At 36.9% G+C, this 17,028-nt stretch overlaps 1 protein-coding gene across 3 annotated transcripts in view; it reads right to left on the bottom strand.

Moving 5' to 3' along the window:
- The window catches only part of Sec24AB (Protein transport protein Sec24AB), a 201,776-nt gene that overhangs the window by 85,720 nt on the left and 99,028 nt on the right, over positions 1-17,028 (bottom strand). For all 3 annotated transcript variants that reach the window (XM_067135817.2, XM_067135818.2, XM_067135819.2), the window contains exons 13-14: positions 13,136-13,289; positions 9,988-10,163 (exon numbers count right to left, since the gene is read on the bottom strand). In XM_067135817.2, coding sequence (XP_066991918.2) covers positions 9,988-10,163; positions 13,136-13,289 — 330 coding nt within the window. The remainder of the gene's footprint in view (positions 1-9,987; positions 10,164-13,135; positions 13,290-17,028) is intronic.

Below are 17,028 nucleotides of genomic sequence, written 5' to 3'. Positions count from 1 at the left end.
ATTCCTCTGGTTCATACATGGTCTGATAGTCATTTGTATGTGTCACGCTGGTTCATCACAGTAGTCAATCTATTCCATCCCTGCTATGTTATATCTTATACTTACGGGAATGGGGAGGTTGCTGACCTAATGGACAACAGCACAGCATTGTTCAGCACTGTTTGTGCCTGGGTCATTCCAGCTCTGAAACTTGACACGCTTTGAACGCTAGCAGAGTACTGTCATTAAAAGTGAAGAACTAAGCCAATTTTAATTTTATAAAGCATTTCATATGATCATATGAGAGCACTGCTTTCAACCGCGACTTTCCAGTCATTGAATTTTGAATTCCGACAAGAATACTGATGACATTGTCTTATTTTAGTTGGAATTAGCCTAGGTATGACTTCTTTCATTCTCTTCTCCAATTCTGTTGACACTATACTTATTGCCTTACACCAACGTATTTCTGTTCGTGAAAAGTGAGAACCTGTTCCGCTCTTCATTTGATCCAATATTTCATATGGCAGCATTATTGCTTTTAATTGACGTAACTGTCTGACTGTAGTTGGATAATAATTATTTTTACGTCCCACTAACTACTATACAGTAGTTGGAATCAGCCTAGGAGTATCATCCATTTTTTCTCTTCTTCGCTTCTCTTGACTCTATAATTGTCTTATTTCTTTTCAATTATGCCTTCTCGAAAGAGGAGTAATATCAGCGCTGCATCTAGGGAGGCTAAGCGCTTGCGAATGATTCGCTCGCGTGAATCCCAAGAGCAAAGATCTCAACGTTTGATGGGACTGAGGAAGAATAATTCACAGTCAAGACAAGCAGAGACAAGAGTCCCATACACAGGAGAGGCTGTCTCAGAATCATGCACGTATCACAGAGTTAAGAAAACGAGAAAGTGAGGTTGAGAGGGAGAAAAGACAGCATCAAGACCGAGTACGACACGTTATGCTGAGGGAGCATGAAACTGAATTCGGGAGGGAGGAAAGATTAACTCATGTTAACTTGTGCGAGAGAAAGACTTTGGCCACTATTCTGAACACAGGAAAACTTCAAACATCTCAAGTTGTAACTCGATGGTGTGAGTTTCAACATTTACACTACCTCTATGCATTTAGAGATGCCAATACCAGTCCACTTACTGATTTTAGTTTTGTCTTCATTAGTAAGCAAAATCACATTTTTTTTTCTAAATACCTGTAACTAGGCTACTGCATGACAAATATGCACCACGCTAGACAACTCACACGATTACATTCCTAATTAGTAGGTCGGCTATCACGCGACAAATATTCGCTACCCTTCATTGTACCACTCAACACAGAATAAATTTCTAACTTCTCAATACAATGCAAAATACAAGCACAAAATTGCTTACTAGGTTATTCAGCAATCTCACTGCTAACCAGCAAGCAAAACCGAACATTCCTGAGGCTAACAGCTTGCTCCCAAAGGTGTAACCACAGGCTTTATACCAATACCTTGTACTAGTATAAGATATTTGGTGCAACTTACCCTGTGAAGTTCAGGAATTAAAGACCCTTTCCCGTTATTGCGCAACTCTCCCCGACTTACCTCCCGTGGCGAGGGCTCTTATCTGCATCGGAAATCACGTCCATTTCCCAACAGATGACAAAGAACATTTTTAGGAAATGTGTGATGGTACTAAGCAGTAATAACAAAACTTCGGACAGGATAAGCAAGGTATTTTCATATAGATTTAATATGAGGGGAATTCGGACTCCGAATTTATGGCCTGTTAAGAGAGAAAACATGTAAATGAGGAACACATTAACGGGGTTCACAGCATCTCAAAAACTTCTTTTTTGGGGGGGGGGGGCACTTATCCCCTTTAGAAAGTTTCTATTGATGTGTTAACTTGTATACCATGAAAGTGGGAAAAGGTGCAGATGTTTGTAGCACAAATCATACTTACACACAACAGTTTGGAAACCGACGCCAAATGAGAACAGGGAAGCAAATGTGTTGGTATTTTCTAGGCAGTGAGGGATCTGGAGTGGCTACCAGTGCAGAAAGGAATGCAGTTCTAATACCCTGGATGATAGACAATATATATTCTGCTTTACGTCGCACGAACACAGATAGGTCTTATGGTGACGATGGGATAGGAAAGGGCTAGGAGTGTGAAGGAAGCGACTGTGGCCTTAATTAAGGTACAGCCCCAGCATATGCCTGGTGTGAAAATGGGACACCACAGAAAACCATCTTCGGGATTCAAACCCACTATCCCCCAAATGCAAGCTGAGAGCTACGTGACTTGAACCGCGCAGACACTTGCTCGGTGATAGACAACAGTAGCCACAGTCACCTTCCAAGCAAGAAGTTATTATACCGTAGGTAGTCTGCTTTAGTAGATCACAGGTTTTACACCTGTAGACTGTTCAAAATGGAATAAACTGAATATGAAGACTGGTACTTCCAATAATGGCTCCATATGTCCCTAAGATTAGAATGGTGTCTGGTGGTGGTGGTGGTGGTGGTGGTGGTTGTTTTGAGGGACAAAATTTTGCGATTTTCAACCGCAAGATGAACAGTATTTATAGGATTTAATGGGACAGGTTGTACAAAAGATGATGATGATTATTATTATTATTATTATTATTATTATTATTATTATTATTATTATTATTCATGGTAAGAATACAGAGTTTTAGATTAATGCTTTCACAGCCATATCTTTTAAGACTTTGCCATATTAATCTTTGACACAGAAAAATCAAGTCTAATATTGATTTTGTCTCACTTTCACTTTACTTCTAACTAAAACATATTTCTTGCCTTTGGAAGAAAAAAAAGGTAAATTCAAAATGTTCATCTTGTGTTTTTTGAATAATTCAATAAATATGTGCAGTATTAACTGCATAGCAACTATCTGATCACAGTGATCTACACAATAGAACTCCCCCTCTTTTTTTGCATGAGCAAAATTAACTGAATCAAAGTGCATTATTCATTCTGAGCTCAAATATACTTTCAGGTTTTCCCCATCCGGCAGGGTTTTCTTTGCGACACAGGTTTAACATAATGTAGATTTAGTATTAACATAACATTAGATAAATACACACCTCATTTGCGGTTATCAAAGAAAAAAAAAGTTGCAAATGATGAATTTTGGCCATATTTTGCATTTGGGGTATGCCTTTTCAGGGCCCAGAAGTAGCTGGCCAGCATACTGGAACTCGATTTGCCTTGGTATCTCTTTCCCATAATAGAAATCTGCTGATGAAAATGCTTGCCATGTTCATCATTGACAGCCTCCAGAATTTCTGGCAAGAATTCTACATGGGAGTCCACAAAGTTATGTTTTAAAGACATGTTGTATCCCACAACTTGGTATGATTTCAGAAGGTCACTCCGTATTCCATGATAGTTTTCTGCTTTATGATATCCAAGAAAATCAGAACAGATTTATGAATGATTTTCAGGCTGCATTTACCAGTGGATTTAACAGTTTCTGAAGTTTTTCATCATTGATTTTTTATCTTATTTGTGGCCCTATAAACATGCCTTCTTTCAGTTTTGCAAAATTAACTTTGGGAAATACAGATTTCAAATACATAAATGTAGCAAAATTTTTATCACTTGCTTTTACACAATTTTTCATTAGTCCCAGTTTTATATGCAGGAGAGGTAAATAGTGTTTCTCGGAATTAAGCGAAGGGGTATTTAACACTTTTTTTTTTTTTTTTACTGGAATAAGAGATTAATGTTTAGTCCCCTGTTTCTTAATGTAGGGATGATGATAACTCATAGCCTGTTTCCAGTCATTAGACCAGGTCAGGAATTGAATGAATGAATGAAGCCCCCATCTAGCGGCCAGGACAGGAATTGTGCCGGCTGCCGAAGCCTGTCACACTCAAAGAGTGAGACTTCCTACCCCAACAGAACATACATAGTGCACCAAAGTTCAAAACCCAGTAATAAAGCTATGGCCTCCAAATCTCCACAGATATTAGTTATACAGGGTGGCGCACGAATAGTTGACACATTGACTTTTAGAATAACAACTTCATTCTTCACAGAACACTAATGACATTTTAGACATAGGTAGCTTGGACCCTGGAAATACATTTCACTATATCACGTGCTGAATGTGGCCTCCACTACGGCGGACAACCTCTTCGAGACGAGTACGCGTGTTTCTGAGGACTTTGCGGCACAGGTCTTCACGAATTTCACTGCAAAACTGCACAATCCCAGCACACATTTCCATGTGGCCTTGAGGTCTTGAAGCGAAGAGTTTTTCTTTCAAATAGCCCCATAAAAAAAATAAGGATTTAAATTTGGGGTTAAAGGAGGACCAAAAAAACTCTATTATTGTTGTACTGTGGGTAACGATGAGACAGTACACGATCACCAAATACAGTAGAAGTTCGCTATAGCGAGTACGGTATATAACGAGAACCCCGTTATATCGATAGATTATGTCAGTCCCTTCGAAATTCCTATATTAAACTGTGTATTATCCTTCGGTTACAGCGAGAACCCTATCACTGACGCATCCGTTGTTACGAACGATTATGCGCGCTCAATTTTTTCCGTTGCCGATATTTATGCACCCAGTCATTATACTGCACGCGATCGATCGTCTTCAGTACCGTATCGTTTTCTCGCTATGCCCACCTACAACCTTCGAAGGCAATGTCGGAGTCGATTAGTAATATACGTCGACTGCTCTTCCGCGAGGAAAATGAAAGGGGAGAACATATTTTCGTAATAAATGCGTAAATAACGTGTCCGATAGCCGTTGTTAAATTCACAATGAAGTATTTATTTATTTTCCACCTAGTCGATACAATGATTGCCTAAGGCAATTTTTATTGGTCAAAAGCAGGCTTAATAAGATTTGACAACTAGGAATTAGTTATATTTTCATCTACATTAATAATAAGAGCCGCACTGTGATATCAGGATTTCTTCATTTCGATAATTACTTATAAAATGTATAATTTTTAATTTATAAATTGATCTTTTTTCATGGATTATTAAGAAAAGAATATTTATTAGGACAATTTCTCTATGGAATATTGTACAAGTGTTTCCTTGACGACTGCTTTCTATTGTAGAAATAATTTATATATTTTCTCTTGAGTTATTTGTTTGTTTTAATCTTGTCAATCTTATGTTAATTTCAAGGACACTTCCTCTAAAGCATTACTTTGTCAATTTTATTTTTTTCATCTAAACTGTGTTATGTGGCTGAAGATGTTGATAATATACGAAACATGTACCACTTTTGACCAATAAAAATTGCCTTAGGCAATCATTGTATCGACTAGGTGGAAAATAAATAAATACTTCATTGTGAATCTATTGAAGTGCGATACGGACCATGAAGCTGATTTTATGTAAGCCGTTGTTAACTCGTTAAAGATAAACGCTGAATAAACGATCGCTTAATTTTAATGCTAAATACCGCAAATAAGTAAAAATGAGATAGGCCTACACCTCAAGATATGGCAAAGTGCGTCATTGATTACGAGGTTCGTTTATATTTTCTCGTGTCCGTTAAATTACGGAAAGGCTATTATCATGTAAAGTTATAGCGAGAAGGTTATAATTTCTCTACTTCCTCTTGAAGTATGTTTTCATCATACATATAGTACAGATAAGTTAGGATATGTGACGCTATTTGAATAACAAAACTGAAACGTTTGCCACAAAATGCGATCGACCATCTTCAGTACAGTACAGTTTTTGCGCTATGTGCATTTGCGAGCTCTCTCGTCAACATTCGAAGGCGATATTGGAGTCAATTAGTAATACCCATCGACTGTTGTTCTCAAAAGAAAATTCGAAATGAAAGAGGATAAGACGTTTTCGTAATAAATGCGTAAATAACGTGGCCGATAGCAGTTGTTAACTCGTTAAAAATAAAGGCTGAAGTAAACGATCTCTTAATTTTAATAGTATACCGTATACTGAAATTAAGTAAGAAAGTGATACACCTCAAGATATGGCAGGGTACTATCACTGATTTCCGAGGATTGTTTATATTTTCTCGCGTCTAATTACATTTCGGAAAGCTATTCCCATGTCAGTTGTTACCGAGGAGGTCATCATTTCTCTACATACGTTCCAAATAGGTTTCCATGACACATATACGGTTAGGTTAGGTGATGCCGTTTGAAAAAGAAAACTGAAATGTTTGCCACAGAAGCCTCTGGAGTGATACCGTATTTCTTCGAATCCAAGACGACCTTTTTCATAATCTCGTGTGAAAAATCAAGGGTCGTTTTGCGGCCAGATAGTAATGAACACCACTGGCAACTACTGCAGTAACCACGCTGTTTCCTTTCATCTCTCCCCCCGCACACACACACACATACACACACACACACACACACACACACACACACACACACACACAAAACTCCTTTACAATAAACGACCGCCTCTTTATCATAGGCCTACATCGCTAGCCACAGCGACCGGTCGTACAGTGCCTATGTGTAACGTCACTGGATCTCGGAAAATAGTGAAGAGAGAACGACATTCTATTATCCTCTACAAAAACTTTTCTCAAATCTGCAGAATGGCATCAAAACATGCGAGCCTTCGAATTCTTAGAAAGGCCACGGCTATCAGTAGCAGAGTTACAACGTGTCTGCTGTACCTGACTAGTAAAATTAAGTTTTATAGACAGCAGGAATATTTTCGTGATGGATCGTCGTATTGTAAAGATATGTGGAACAGGTATTGCCGGAAAAATTTCAACGGGTTCTCGTCGATGTGATGATGCCAATTTTAAGTTAATGGCTATCAAACACTCGGAAATGTATAATAATTGTGCAGACGCAAGAAAATAAGGCATAGGCCTAATTAAAGCCCATATTCGGCGTTACCGTGAAGACAAAGATAGCTTAAAAATGAGCACTGCACAAAAAAATGCATTCAGTGGTCCGCAACAAGGACACTTTAAAGAAGTTGAAGATGAAATTGTAAGGTATGTGCACAAAAATGCAAGGACAGAATTGCCATGCCTCGGCGCAATAAACTCGTTCGTTGACTTTCAAATTCCGCGATTAAGATCTATACATCGCTAGCCGCTGAAGTTGGCCGAATCTGGCAAGTAAGACGTGCGCGTAGCGGCAGCCAGTTATATCTGACGCTGAGTAAAAGTAACAGTTTTATAGTAAGCAAGAATATTTTCCTGGTGGATTGTCGTATTGTAGAGACGCGTGGAATGTGTATTGCCGGCAAATTTTCAACGAGTTCCCTTCGATATTATGATGCCTATTTTAAGTTAATGGTTATTAAACGCAATGAAATAAAGCATTATTTACAGCCGCAAAAAATACGGCATAACTAAAGCCAGTGTTCGGCGTCTACAGTCTAAAAATGCGTACTGTATAAGAAAAGACATTCATATGATTTTACAAAGCACTTTTTAAGCCTGATTAAATATTCTGAAGGAAAAAGTTGTAATCGTCTTGGATTTGGAGAAATACAGTAATATTTATTTTTCAGAATGAAATTAAACACACACTTTCACGTAGTATCGGATTTCGAAAAACAACAAACAAGTAAGCCGCAGTGTGAATATTATCCGTGAAAACTCAAATTTTGAATAAACTGATTGCCATTTCATACTGAATTTAATGTGTATGGGGTTTTTACAGACTTTTTACAAAAAATCGGATATAACGACAATCCGCTATAGCGAGTAAATTTTTCGCCATTATGAAGTCTCGCTATAACGGAATTCTACTGTACTCCCCTCAAGAACATCGTTAGCTGTGTGAGGTACTGCACCATCTTGCACAAACCACTGCATATGAATAGGGAGTTCTGTAGCAAGAAGTTGAGGCATGGATTCATTCTCCAGCATGTCCTTGTATCGCTGTGCATTAACTGTCTGACTGAAGAAAAAAGGCCAATTTAACCCATGACTTGACAGAGCTACGCACACACTCACACACACCCATATAAGGTTTTTCATTAATAATGTCTGGTTTTTCTGTAGCCTAAAAATGCACCTTTTGTTTATTAACTGTCCCGTTGAGATAAGAATAGGCTTCATCAGAGAACCAAGTGTTAAACAGTACTTCATCTTTGAGTCCATAAGGCGTACTGCAATCTCTTCTGCCTCTGAAGATCTGTTAGCTTGTGTAGTACAGTCATTTTGTACGGGTACGACAGAAGGTCACCATGTAATGTTCTTTTAACTGAACAGCATGATATTCCACTTTTTCTTGAAGCTCCCCATGTTGACTTCCGTGGGCTGCGCTGCATGGCGACCCTCAGCGCAGCGATGTTTTCAGGAGGCCGAACTGTTGGTGTATGTGGTCGCTTTTCTTCCTTTATACTGCCTTGTTTTCAAATTTTTGTATAAGCTAAGGATGGTGTTCTTTGCTGGTGCCCATCTAGTATGAAATACAGCTCGAAATTCCCTTTGTGTCGCCGTAACACATTTTGATTCGCAATGAAATATAACTGTTTTGGTGCGCTGCTAAAAGGAGAGTCGGCCGTTGTCGGCCATGGCAGAAAGCTCACTGGAATGCAGGCATTTGGAGACAAAGCAGCAGTGTCACCTCTGCAGTTATTTCCATGAAACAGGGAAGGTGTGCGCGAAATTTGAACAATATAGTACATAAGTTGCATTTTATATTTGCTTTTCAAATATGTCAACTATTTGTGTGCCACCCTGTATTTTTGCAGACTGAGTTGTTTGTAACAGTATTTTCATATTTCCATATGTATCTTGCATATCAGAGGCATGCACCAGAGGTATTGACAGAAATTCATTGGCATTATGCAGTACAGCCTTCAAACTCACGTTTTATGAGTCTATGCCCTGGTATTGATATTGAAGACCTTTTATTACTGAACAAACCATCTTCGGGATTCAAACCCACTATCTCCCAAATGCAAGCTGATAGCTACATGACTCGAACCGCGCGGATTTGTTCGGTGATAGACAATAGTAGCAGCATGGAACTTTGAAATCACTATCACGACTATGATCAAATTTATCCATATCCTTGTGTCTTTGTTGAGGCAGGACTGGCTAACCATGGTATCAGACCATACGGACACCTTGCCCACCAAGTGGAGATGTGATACATAAATAAGTCTACACAGTGATGCCCACCCATTATGAATAAAATTATCACATGTCTGAGCAAAATTTCTCACATTTGACCAGAAGTTTCCACTTTTTATAACTTAGAAAGCATACGCAAAAATGACTGCCATCAAAAACTATGCCTGATAAAACAATTCTGATTAAATATTTGAATTTAGCATTAAAAAACTGCACTAATCAGTATTCTCTCTTTTTTTTTTTAAATACAATTTGCTGTAAGTCGCACCGACACATATAGGTCTTATGGCGATGATAGGACAGGAAAGGACTAGGAGTAGGAAGGAAGCGGCCGTGGCCTTAATTAAGGTACAGATCCAGAATTTGCCTGGTGTGAAAATGAAAAACCACGGAAAACCATCTTCAGGGCTGCCGACAGTGGGGTTCGAACCCACTATCGCCCAAATACTGGATACTTGCCGCACTTAAGCGACTGCAGCTATCGAGCTCAGTAATCAGTATTCAGATTTGTTGTGAAGAAGTTATGTTATCCAATAGTATTGTGTACCACCTTCCATCTCTATCATACAACAAAATAATTGGCTACCTAGGAGAATGCCCTGTTTATAGAACAGTCTCATTCCTATAAAACAAAGACAACAGTTCCCCTTGTGCATTTAAAGCAAGCAGACAGACATTGATCGTTATATCATTTTTATTTTTTACGAGTACTGCTTACCTTCCAAATTACGAGGCAAATGGATCACCGAGTACAGTACCCATCCATATTTCAGGACATTAAAAAGAGGAAGCAGTGTATTATGCATGAGTCAATATGGTAAGTACCGAGGACTAATGCCAACTAAATGTGAAATAAAAAGGCACAGGGTAAACTTTGTCTTATCATCTACTTCACTCAAATTACATTCACCACAACCAGTACTCACCTTTACTAGTAGTGTACAATAAAGCAGCCTGGAAACATACATTCTGAAGTTCAGATAGACTTTCTTCAATGGATACCTGCATGCCAAATCCAGCATCTGGGTTAACATTGGGTAAAGACAACAAATCTGTTGACCTGACGAAGAAGTTGCCATGAAATGTATGGATAGCAAGTCCTCTGTAACAAAAAAGATGACAAGAATATGAATTTTCGAATAGTTTAAAACACTTGACATAAGATGAATGTAGAAACAAAAGAGCTTGCACCCTTATCTCTCCCCAAAACATATAAAGTTTACATCATAATGTTGAATGAAGAAATCAGTATGTGAAGGGTGTTGTAGCAAAGTCAGCAATCTCAACATCAGAAAAGTTTTACAATTACATAAGCTCATTGCTCTACAGAAGCCTATCTTTCCAAGTATGAAAAGTTTGTGTCAATACCAACAAACACCAATCAAAACAGGCGGAGCAAAGACAATCTCCACTTCAGCCAATAGCAAGCCGAATCAGCGTCGTAACTTTCTGTTACTGCGTTGCTGATGTTGGGTGACCTGTGCTTAATCTGCTACATTAAATATATCTTTTATTGTTTACCAAATAATCATGGAACAAACTCTTCCTTTTTTTTTGACTTGCTGATGGATGCTATGACCATACTTTGAACACAGCTGCCCTTTCAGCTCGCTCAGTATGGTTACTTAAAGATGCTCCTTGTACTACTAAGTGTGTCAAACTAGTTTTCCATGTGACAGGGCACTCCTTCTTACCAAACGATAGGATGTTTGGCAATAACAAACAGAATGTATGCAGAAACATACATACATACATACCTACAGTATATGAAACACACACACACAAAAGTGGAAATAGGCTGTGATATAGCAGACTTTAAAACTGCTGCAGAGGTCATAAAAAGTACCAGCTCCTGGCACTTCAAAATTACCAAGTACAAGCAATTTTTTCAGAAAAGTAGTAGGCCTACAAAGAATAATAATCTTGTCAGAGGAGAACCTGTTTGTAGACAAGAGTTGAATTCACACAAATTAATAACAAAAAGACAACATAAATTTAGAGACATTCTACCCAAAAGTCACAGATATACAAAATTTGATAGTAAAACATTTGGCAAAGAGGTGAGTATTTAAAAAGAATGTATTTCAAAGAAATAATACAGTTTTCAATATTGAACATCTAACTGGACAATCAGATTTGTATAAACCAGTCATTGGCACACCAGAATTTATTATAAATATCAACATAATGATGCCCTTCAGAAAACTGGTAGCTTCCTTTGAAGATCAACATACTGAAACTTCACTTGTACACTTGTTTATTTCATAAAATACTGCTCAGATACTGAAACGTTCTTTTGGCCTTTTCTGAAAAACTTGCTTTTATGGAGATTGCTAACTCTGCAACGATGCCTCTCATGTTCATTGAAAAGGATTCAGATATTGTGATGACCAATATTTGCTGTAATATTTCTACTATTTAAAAATTAATCTGAATGGGAACTGTCATTTTTTTAAGACTTTACTCAATACCTAGAACCAAAAAGAATTTGAAGATACTTCTTACATTTCAATGCAGTGAATTTCACATAGGTACAATGATTACTAATACAATATTGCATTAATTATCTTAACATAATCTCAATGTGAAAGTTCTCTTGATTCAACTGTACGCATAACAGTAATAAAACTCTCTATTGTAGTTATTTTATCAAATGCATCTGACGTGCTACCTTCAGATACTACAATGCTGACAACCATGAAAGAGTCATGAAGGCATTTCCATCTCAACTGAAGAGCAGATTCAATCTCTGATTTTGCCCATGCTTTGAATACAAGTAGCCACTGCCTTCACAGTGAGATACTTTTTACTGCGCAACCATGGGAGTTAGATAACAGTTCGGACAACCAAATTTTAAGTAAATCCTGCCTGTAAGTCGAAAGTACTATTAACATTGAATTCTGATATACAGTACACTACAAAAGCAGAATTATCATTACAAAACATAAAATTATTCTTTATCTTAGATCTTATCTTACCACATGTTCCAAATAATGAAAAAGAAGTGTTGGGTAATGTTGAACTTCTTAAAGTGGTCAGAGGGTTTATTTCTCGAGAAGTCCATCTTTAATTTTTTTATTCTTTTATCTAGAAGAGGTATTATCAGTAATGGAAGGTACAAAAATAAACAAACTGAAGTAGGTAAAGAGTACAAAGTTTTGCAGTCGACAGTGGCAATGATTCTAAAGAAAATAGAAAACTGAGAAAATTATGAATCTGACAGAAAACACATGGACACTATAAGTATAATGTTCAGATACTTCGATGTTGCAATGTTAAAGTGGTTTTAGAAGAGAGAGACGTGAACATCCCGATTAATGAACCACTACTTCGTGTTTAAACTTAAAAGGTTGACAAACAATGAAAGCGAAGCTACAAATGAACAAAACGTAAAATATTCACAGGACGACACTCAAGATGGCAATCTTCCTGATGCGCTACTGCTTCTTCCCTCTTGGAGTGAATTCTGGGTAAATCAGTGTAGTGAAAGTGCAGCATTTTTCTGGAGCAAGGGTAGACAAATGGGGAGAAAACCTGCATTCATGAATGCCAGGATTCAGACCTAGGACCAGCAAACATTACAGCTTCCCAGTTCAATTGAGGGACATGACTTATCCACTAAGCAATGACTATTAATTAAAATAACATTCATTTCAATGCTGTAGTAAAACATCTTTGTTTAAATTTTCTCTCATAAGTATTGTATGGAGAATTGATGTCTGGAGAGGAGACCATTAACACGATGATTCTAAAATAATAGTCAGTAATATAAAAATGAAAAGTACAAACTAAAAGAAGTAAAAAGGCCACAAACAAATGAACTGTGCAAATTTGCTGTTTAGATCAGTCCAATAACAATGAGAATCACTTTATTAGAGACAGTCAATTCTGAGCTAGGCTACATTCAGAAGTATCATGAAAAGTCCTGTGAAAATGGAATAAACAGAGGAAAAATACTATAGTAAAATTCTGAAAATATCACTTTACAGGATGCATTATTATTTAAATTCTATTATAACAAACATTGTATCAACATAAATAATGCTTTTAAAATTGAAAACCATGTAAACAAACCTGCTACAGCGTATCCTCATAACAGCTTCAAAGCCGATTTTCCGTTCTAAATAGCGTCTAAATACTCGTTCAAAATTCTCAGCCTGAAGTGAATTGGACGACTTGAACAATGGAAAGTGATGGATGCAACCACCAGAGAATCGAGACACGCCAGCTGGAAATGATCGAAAAAAATAGTTATCACACTAAATCATTCTCATTTTAAAAAATCATCAATAGTGGTTATTATTATTATTATTATTATTATTATTATTATTATTATTATTATTATTATTATTATTATTGTTGTTGTTGTTGTTGTTGTTGTTATTCCAGAAGCAGAAAGAAAATTATGTTCAGAAAGGATGAAACAGTATTGGGCTGACAAAAAGAAGAAGAACTCCATAAACTCTACTGGCCACACTGGACCACTTGAGTCCTTCCACTTTCACATTCCCTTTCAAAGTTGTACTGTTTGGTTCTGTGATCTGCCCTGTACTTTTTCATTCGTTCCAATCGTAATTTTCAGCCTGAAGTGAATTGGACGACTTGAACCTATGACCCTCTATCTTTGCACATCCTCATTACCTCCTGCATTATTAGGAGTTGATAAGGTTCACTGTTTTAAGAACAACTAGCGAACAGCCCATTCTAAACACTACAGTAATCAGAAGAAAAAATGAAAGAGTTCCGATCCTCCAAAAGTGACCTTTGATTCTTAGCGCTCATGAAAAATGAAAATGAAATTACAAGATCTTTTCCTGTTATATAATATCTGCGTCTGATGAGAAGTTGTGGCAGCTTGTAGGTATGGTAAGAGTAACAGATACTACACTCTTAGCTACAAACATCCGTCATGACAGCCAATGCGAGCCCTCTGAATAAATGCATATTCATTAACTAACTGCTCAATATGCAGCCATACAGTAAATGTGTAACTAAAGCACAGTTGCACTACCACTCTGAAACTTCACGACAGCACTTCAATTTGGAAGTCATTGTGGACAGAACAGATGTTATTGCCAGGCCTTGAGACAGGCGCATATGCGGCAGCCATGCTTACCCTTTGCACCTCTCATCCCGCATCCACGTGACTTCTCGTCAGGCGACCATAGTACCTTGTGAATCTTAGTTAATATTTGCAATAAGGAGGATGTGAGGAAAACAGCATAGTTACCAACCACAGGGAAAAACAATTCATATAGAACCAATCTGCATATTTTGTCATATATACACGCATTCATTTTTCCTCTTCTTCTTCTGCCATATCCGGCCTATCAGACGTTGCAGGTTATAAACTTCATTTTCCTTGTCCGTATTGAAGATCTACTTTTGATACAATTCCTTTAGTTTTGCCAATTGCCACCTTTTCAATACAATAAAAATATATTACAAACTTACATATTTATTATGATGTTTACATGGTACATGTTTCGCTCCTTTTCGTGAGAATCATCAGCCAAACTATCATTAATCTAAGATTGTGTAAGATCATAAAACAATTCTTTTGGTTCAAGATTACTCCTATAAAACTAATTGACAATCTTAAAACATTTTAAAAGTCACACAACAATTAAATTATGACTAAAGTTAACACTTTTTGTCTAAAATCTTCTTCAGTCCAAGCATTTTATCGCCGAAACTCATCCGGTGAACATCTTTTAAAATTGTTTAAAAATAAGAATAAAATAAAAAACTTTGAAATCTGGCTAGTTGTGTTGATTCCCGTTGCTTAACTTGTATAATTGTCATTAGAATTTCATAACAGTATTGAATATTCTACTTCTTGTGTTCAAACTTCAAAGTACAAACAAGATAACAAGTAGTTCTCAAGAGGCTAGGAGTAACATCAAACAATTAAGCAGCAGAAAGGAAAATACACCAACGAGCCATTATGGAACGTTCGAGAACATTTTAAATCCAATATCACATCAAAAAGTGTTTCATCAACAAATTTGTTCACGAACAATTTTACCCCATTGATAATATAAATTAATACCAATACATTTTATAAATGTTACTCCAGCAATGAGAACAAGTCTATCGACCATAATGACAATTATCAACTGCAGAAAATATTCAATACTGTTATGAAATTCTAATGACAATTATACAAGTTAAGCAACGGGAATCAACACAACTAGCCAGATTTCAAAGTTTTTTATTTTATTCTTATTTTTAAACAATTTTAAAAGATGTTCACTGGATGAGTTTTGGCGATAAAATGTTTGGACTGAAGAAGATTTTAGACAAAAAGTGTTAACTGAAGACATAATTATATTGTTGTGTGACTTTTAAAATGTTTTAAGATTGTAAATTAGTTTTATAGGAGTAATCTTGAACCAAAAGAATTGTTTTATGATCTTACACAATCTTAGATTAATGATAGTTTGGCTGATGATGCTCACGAAAAGGAGCGAAACATGTACCATGTAAACATCATAATAAATATGTAAGTTTGTAATATATTTTTATTGTATTGAAAAGGTGGCAATTGGCAAAACTAAAGGAATTGTATCACTATCAGACGTTGGCGATCACCCTGGAGAAACCAACCCTTTCTTTGGCTAATTTGAAGAGTTGTTCGGTGTTGTTGGTTTTGAAGCCCCTCGCTTGCCTTCTATCTTTTCTTGTAATATGAGGCATAGAAGCCTGTACATTCTACCTCATAGAGCATGGCCTAATTAAGGGGTCTTCTTATTTGAGAATATTAATCCGCCTTTGCTGGCAGGACCTAGTGTTTACAGTGCACTATGTCTTCTAGTATGGGCTAGAGCAATTTTGTTACTTTCAATGATCTGTCTCTGTCTTATCCTAGGCTTTGACAATATGAAAGTGACTGAGGTATGAGCAATGCTATTAATGTCATTCCTTCTGCAGCCAGTCCCTACTATGAATGGTGTGAAGATGTTGCTCATAGGATTGGTTAGTCGCTGTTACCATCTACTTGGAGCTACATAGGATGATGTCTCAGAAATAATGCAGGCATGATGAAGTGTGCATCTTTTGATGACCAACCTTTGGGTTAAACAACTGAATTCATCAAAACTGAAAAATGTTTATAATTGTGAGTTACACACAAAAGAACCAATACAAGGATGTATATTTCAAAGAGGATTCTCCTAAACTATTATTTTTGTAGCATACAATTGAATCGGTTGGTGGAGAAAGGAACTAAGTCACTTTTTGTCCAATTTAAAAAAATGTAAATGTATTAAACAGAACAAGATGCACCTTAGTATCGTGAAATGAATTAGGTTTGGCTGCTGCCTGTGGGAGAAACATGAGGTTGACTTTTACATAATGAGAAGAAAGGAATAAAGTCACTGACGTAGTTCCTTTCTCCACCATGCGTCACATCCTGCCAACAGACCACCAACAGCTTGCAACATGCAACAAGCGTCACACACCAGTAACTTAACTTTGTACCAACTTCGTGATGTGTCACCGTTATTGTTGATGGTTGCTGTAAGTTAATGAATGCAGTATTTCAAAATGTCTCCAAACAAAAGCAAAATGACAGTGAGCATAAGAGGAGACAAGAGTTCACGGGTTGCCATGTAGTGACTATAGTGGGAAAGCAGTTTCCAATAAATCAATTGGTACTGATTGCAGGTAACATACAATAGAGAGAAGTTTGATTGATCCACCCTTTTTTTTCAATTCAAATTTCCCTCTATTGTATGTTATCTCCTTTGAATACGGACCAGATATGAAGTTTTTAATGTTGATTGCAGGTAAGTTAACAGTACTGTCCTTTACCCACTTAAAAAGTTTAATGTGATATAAAATCCACAGCACAGGTTACATGTTTTGCAATCTGCATTTCAGATGCTGAATGGAATGTTTTGAATGTGTTTTGAATGTATCAGTGAAGACGATCACATCGAGATACTTTTGAACTTTTTAAACAT

This window comes from Anabrus simplex, chromosome 1 (assembly GCF_040414725.1).
Source record: "Anabrus simplex isolate iqAnaSimp1 chromosome 1, ASM4041472v1, whole genome shotgun sequence".
Lineage (NCBI taxonomy): Eukaryota > Metazoa > Arthropoda > Insecta > Orthoptera > Tettigoniidae > Anabrus > Anabrus simplex.
The sequence above is the reverse complement of the archived record's forward strand: the minus strand, read 5'-3'. Positions and strand labels throughout refer to the sequence as shown.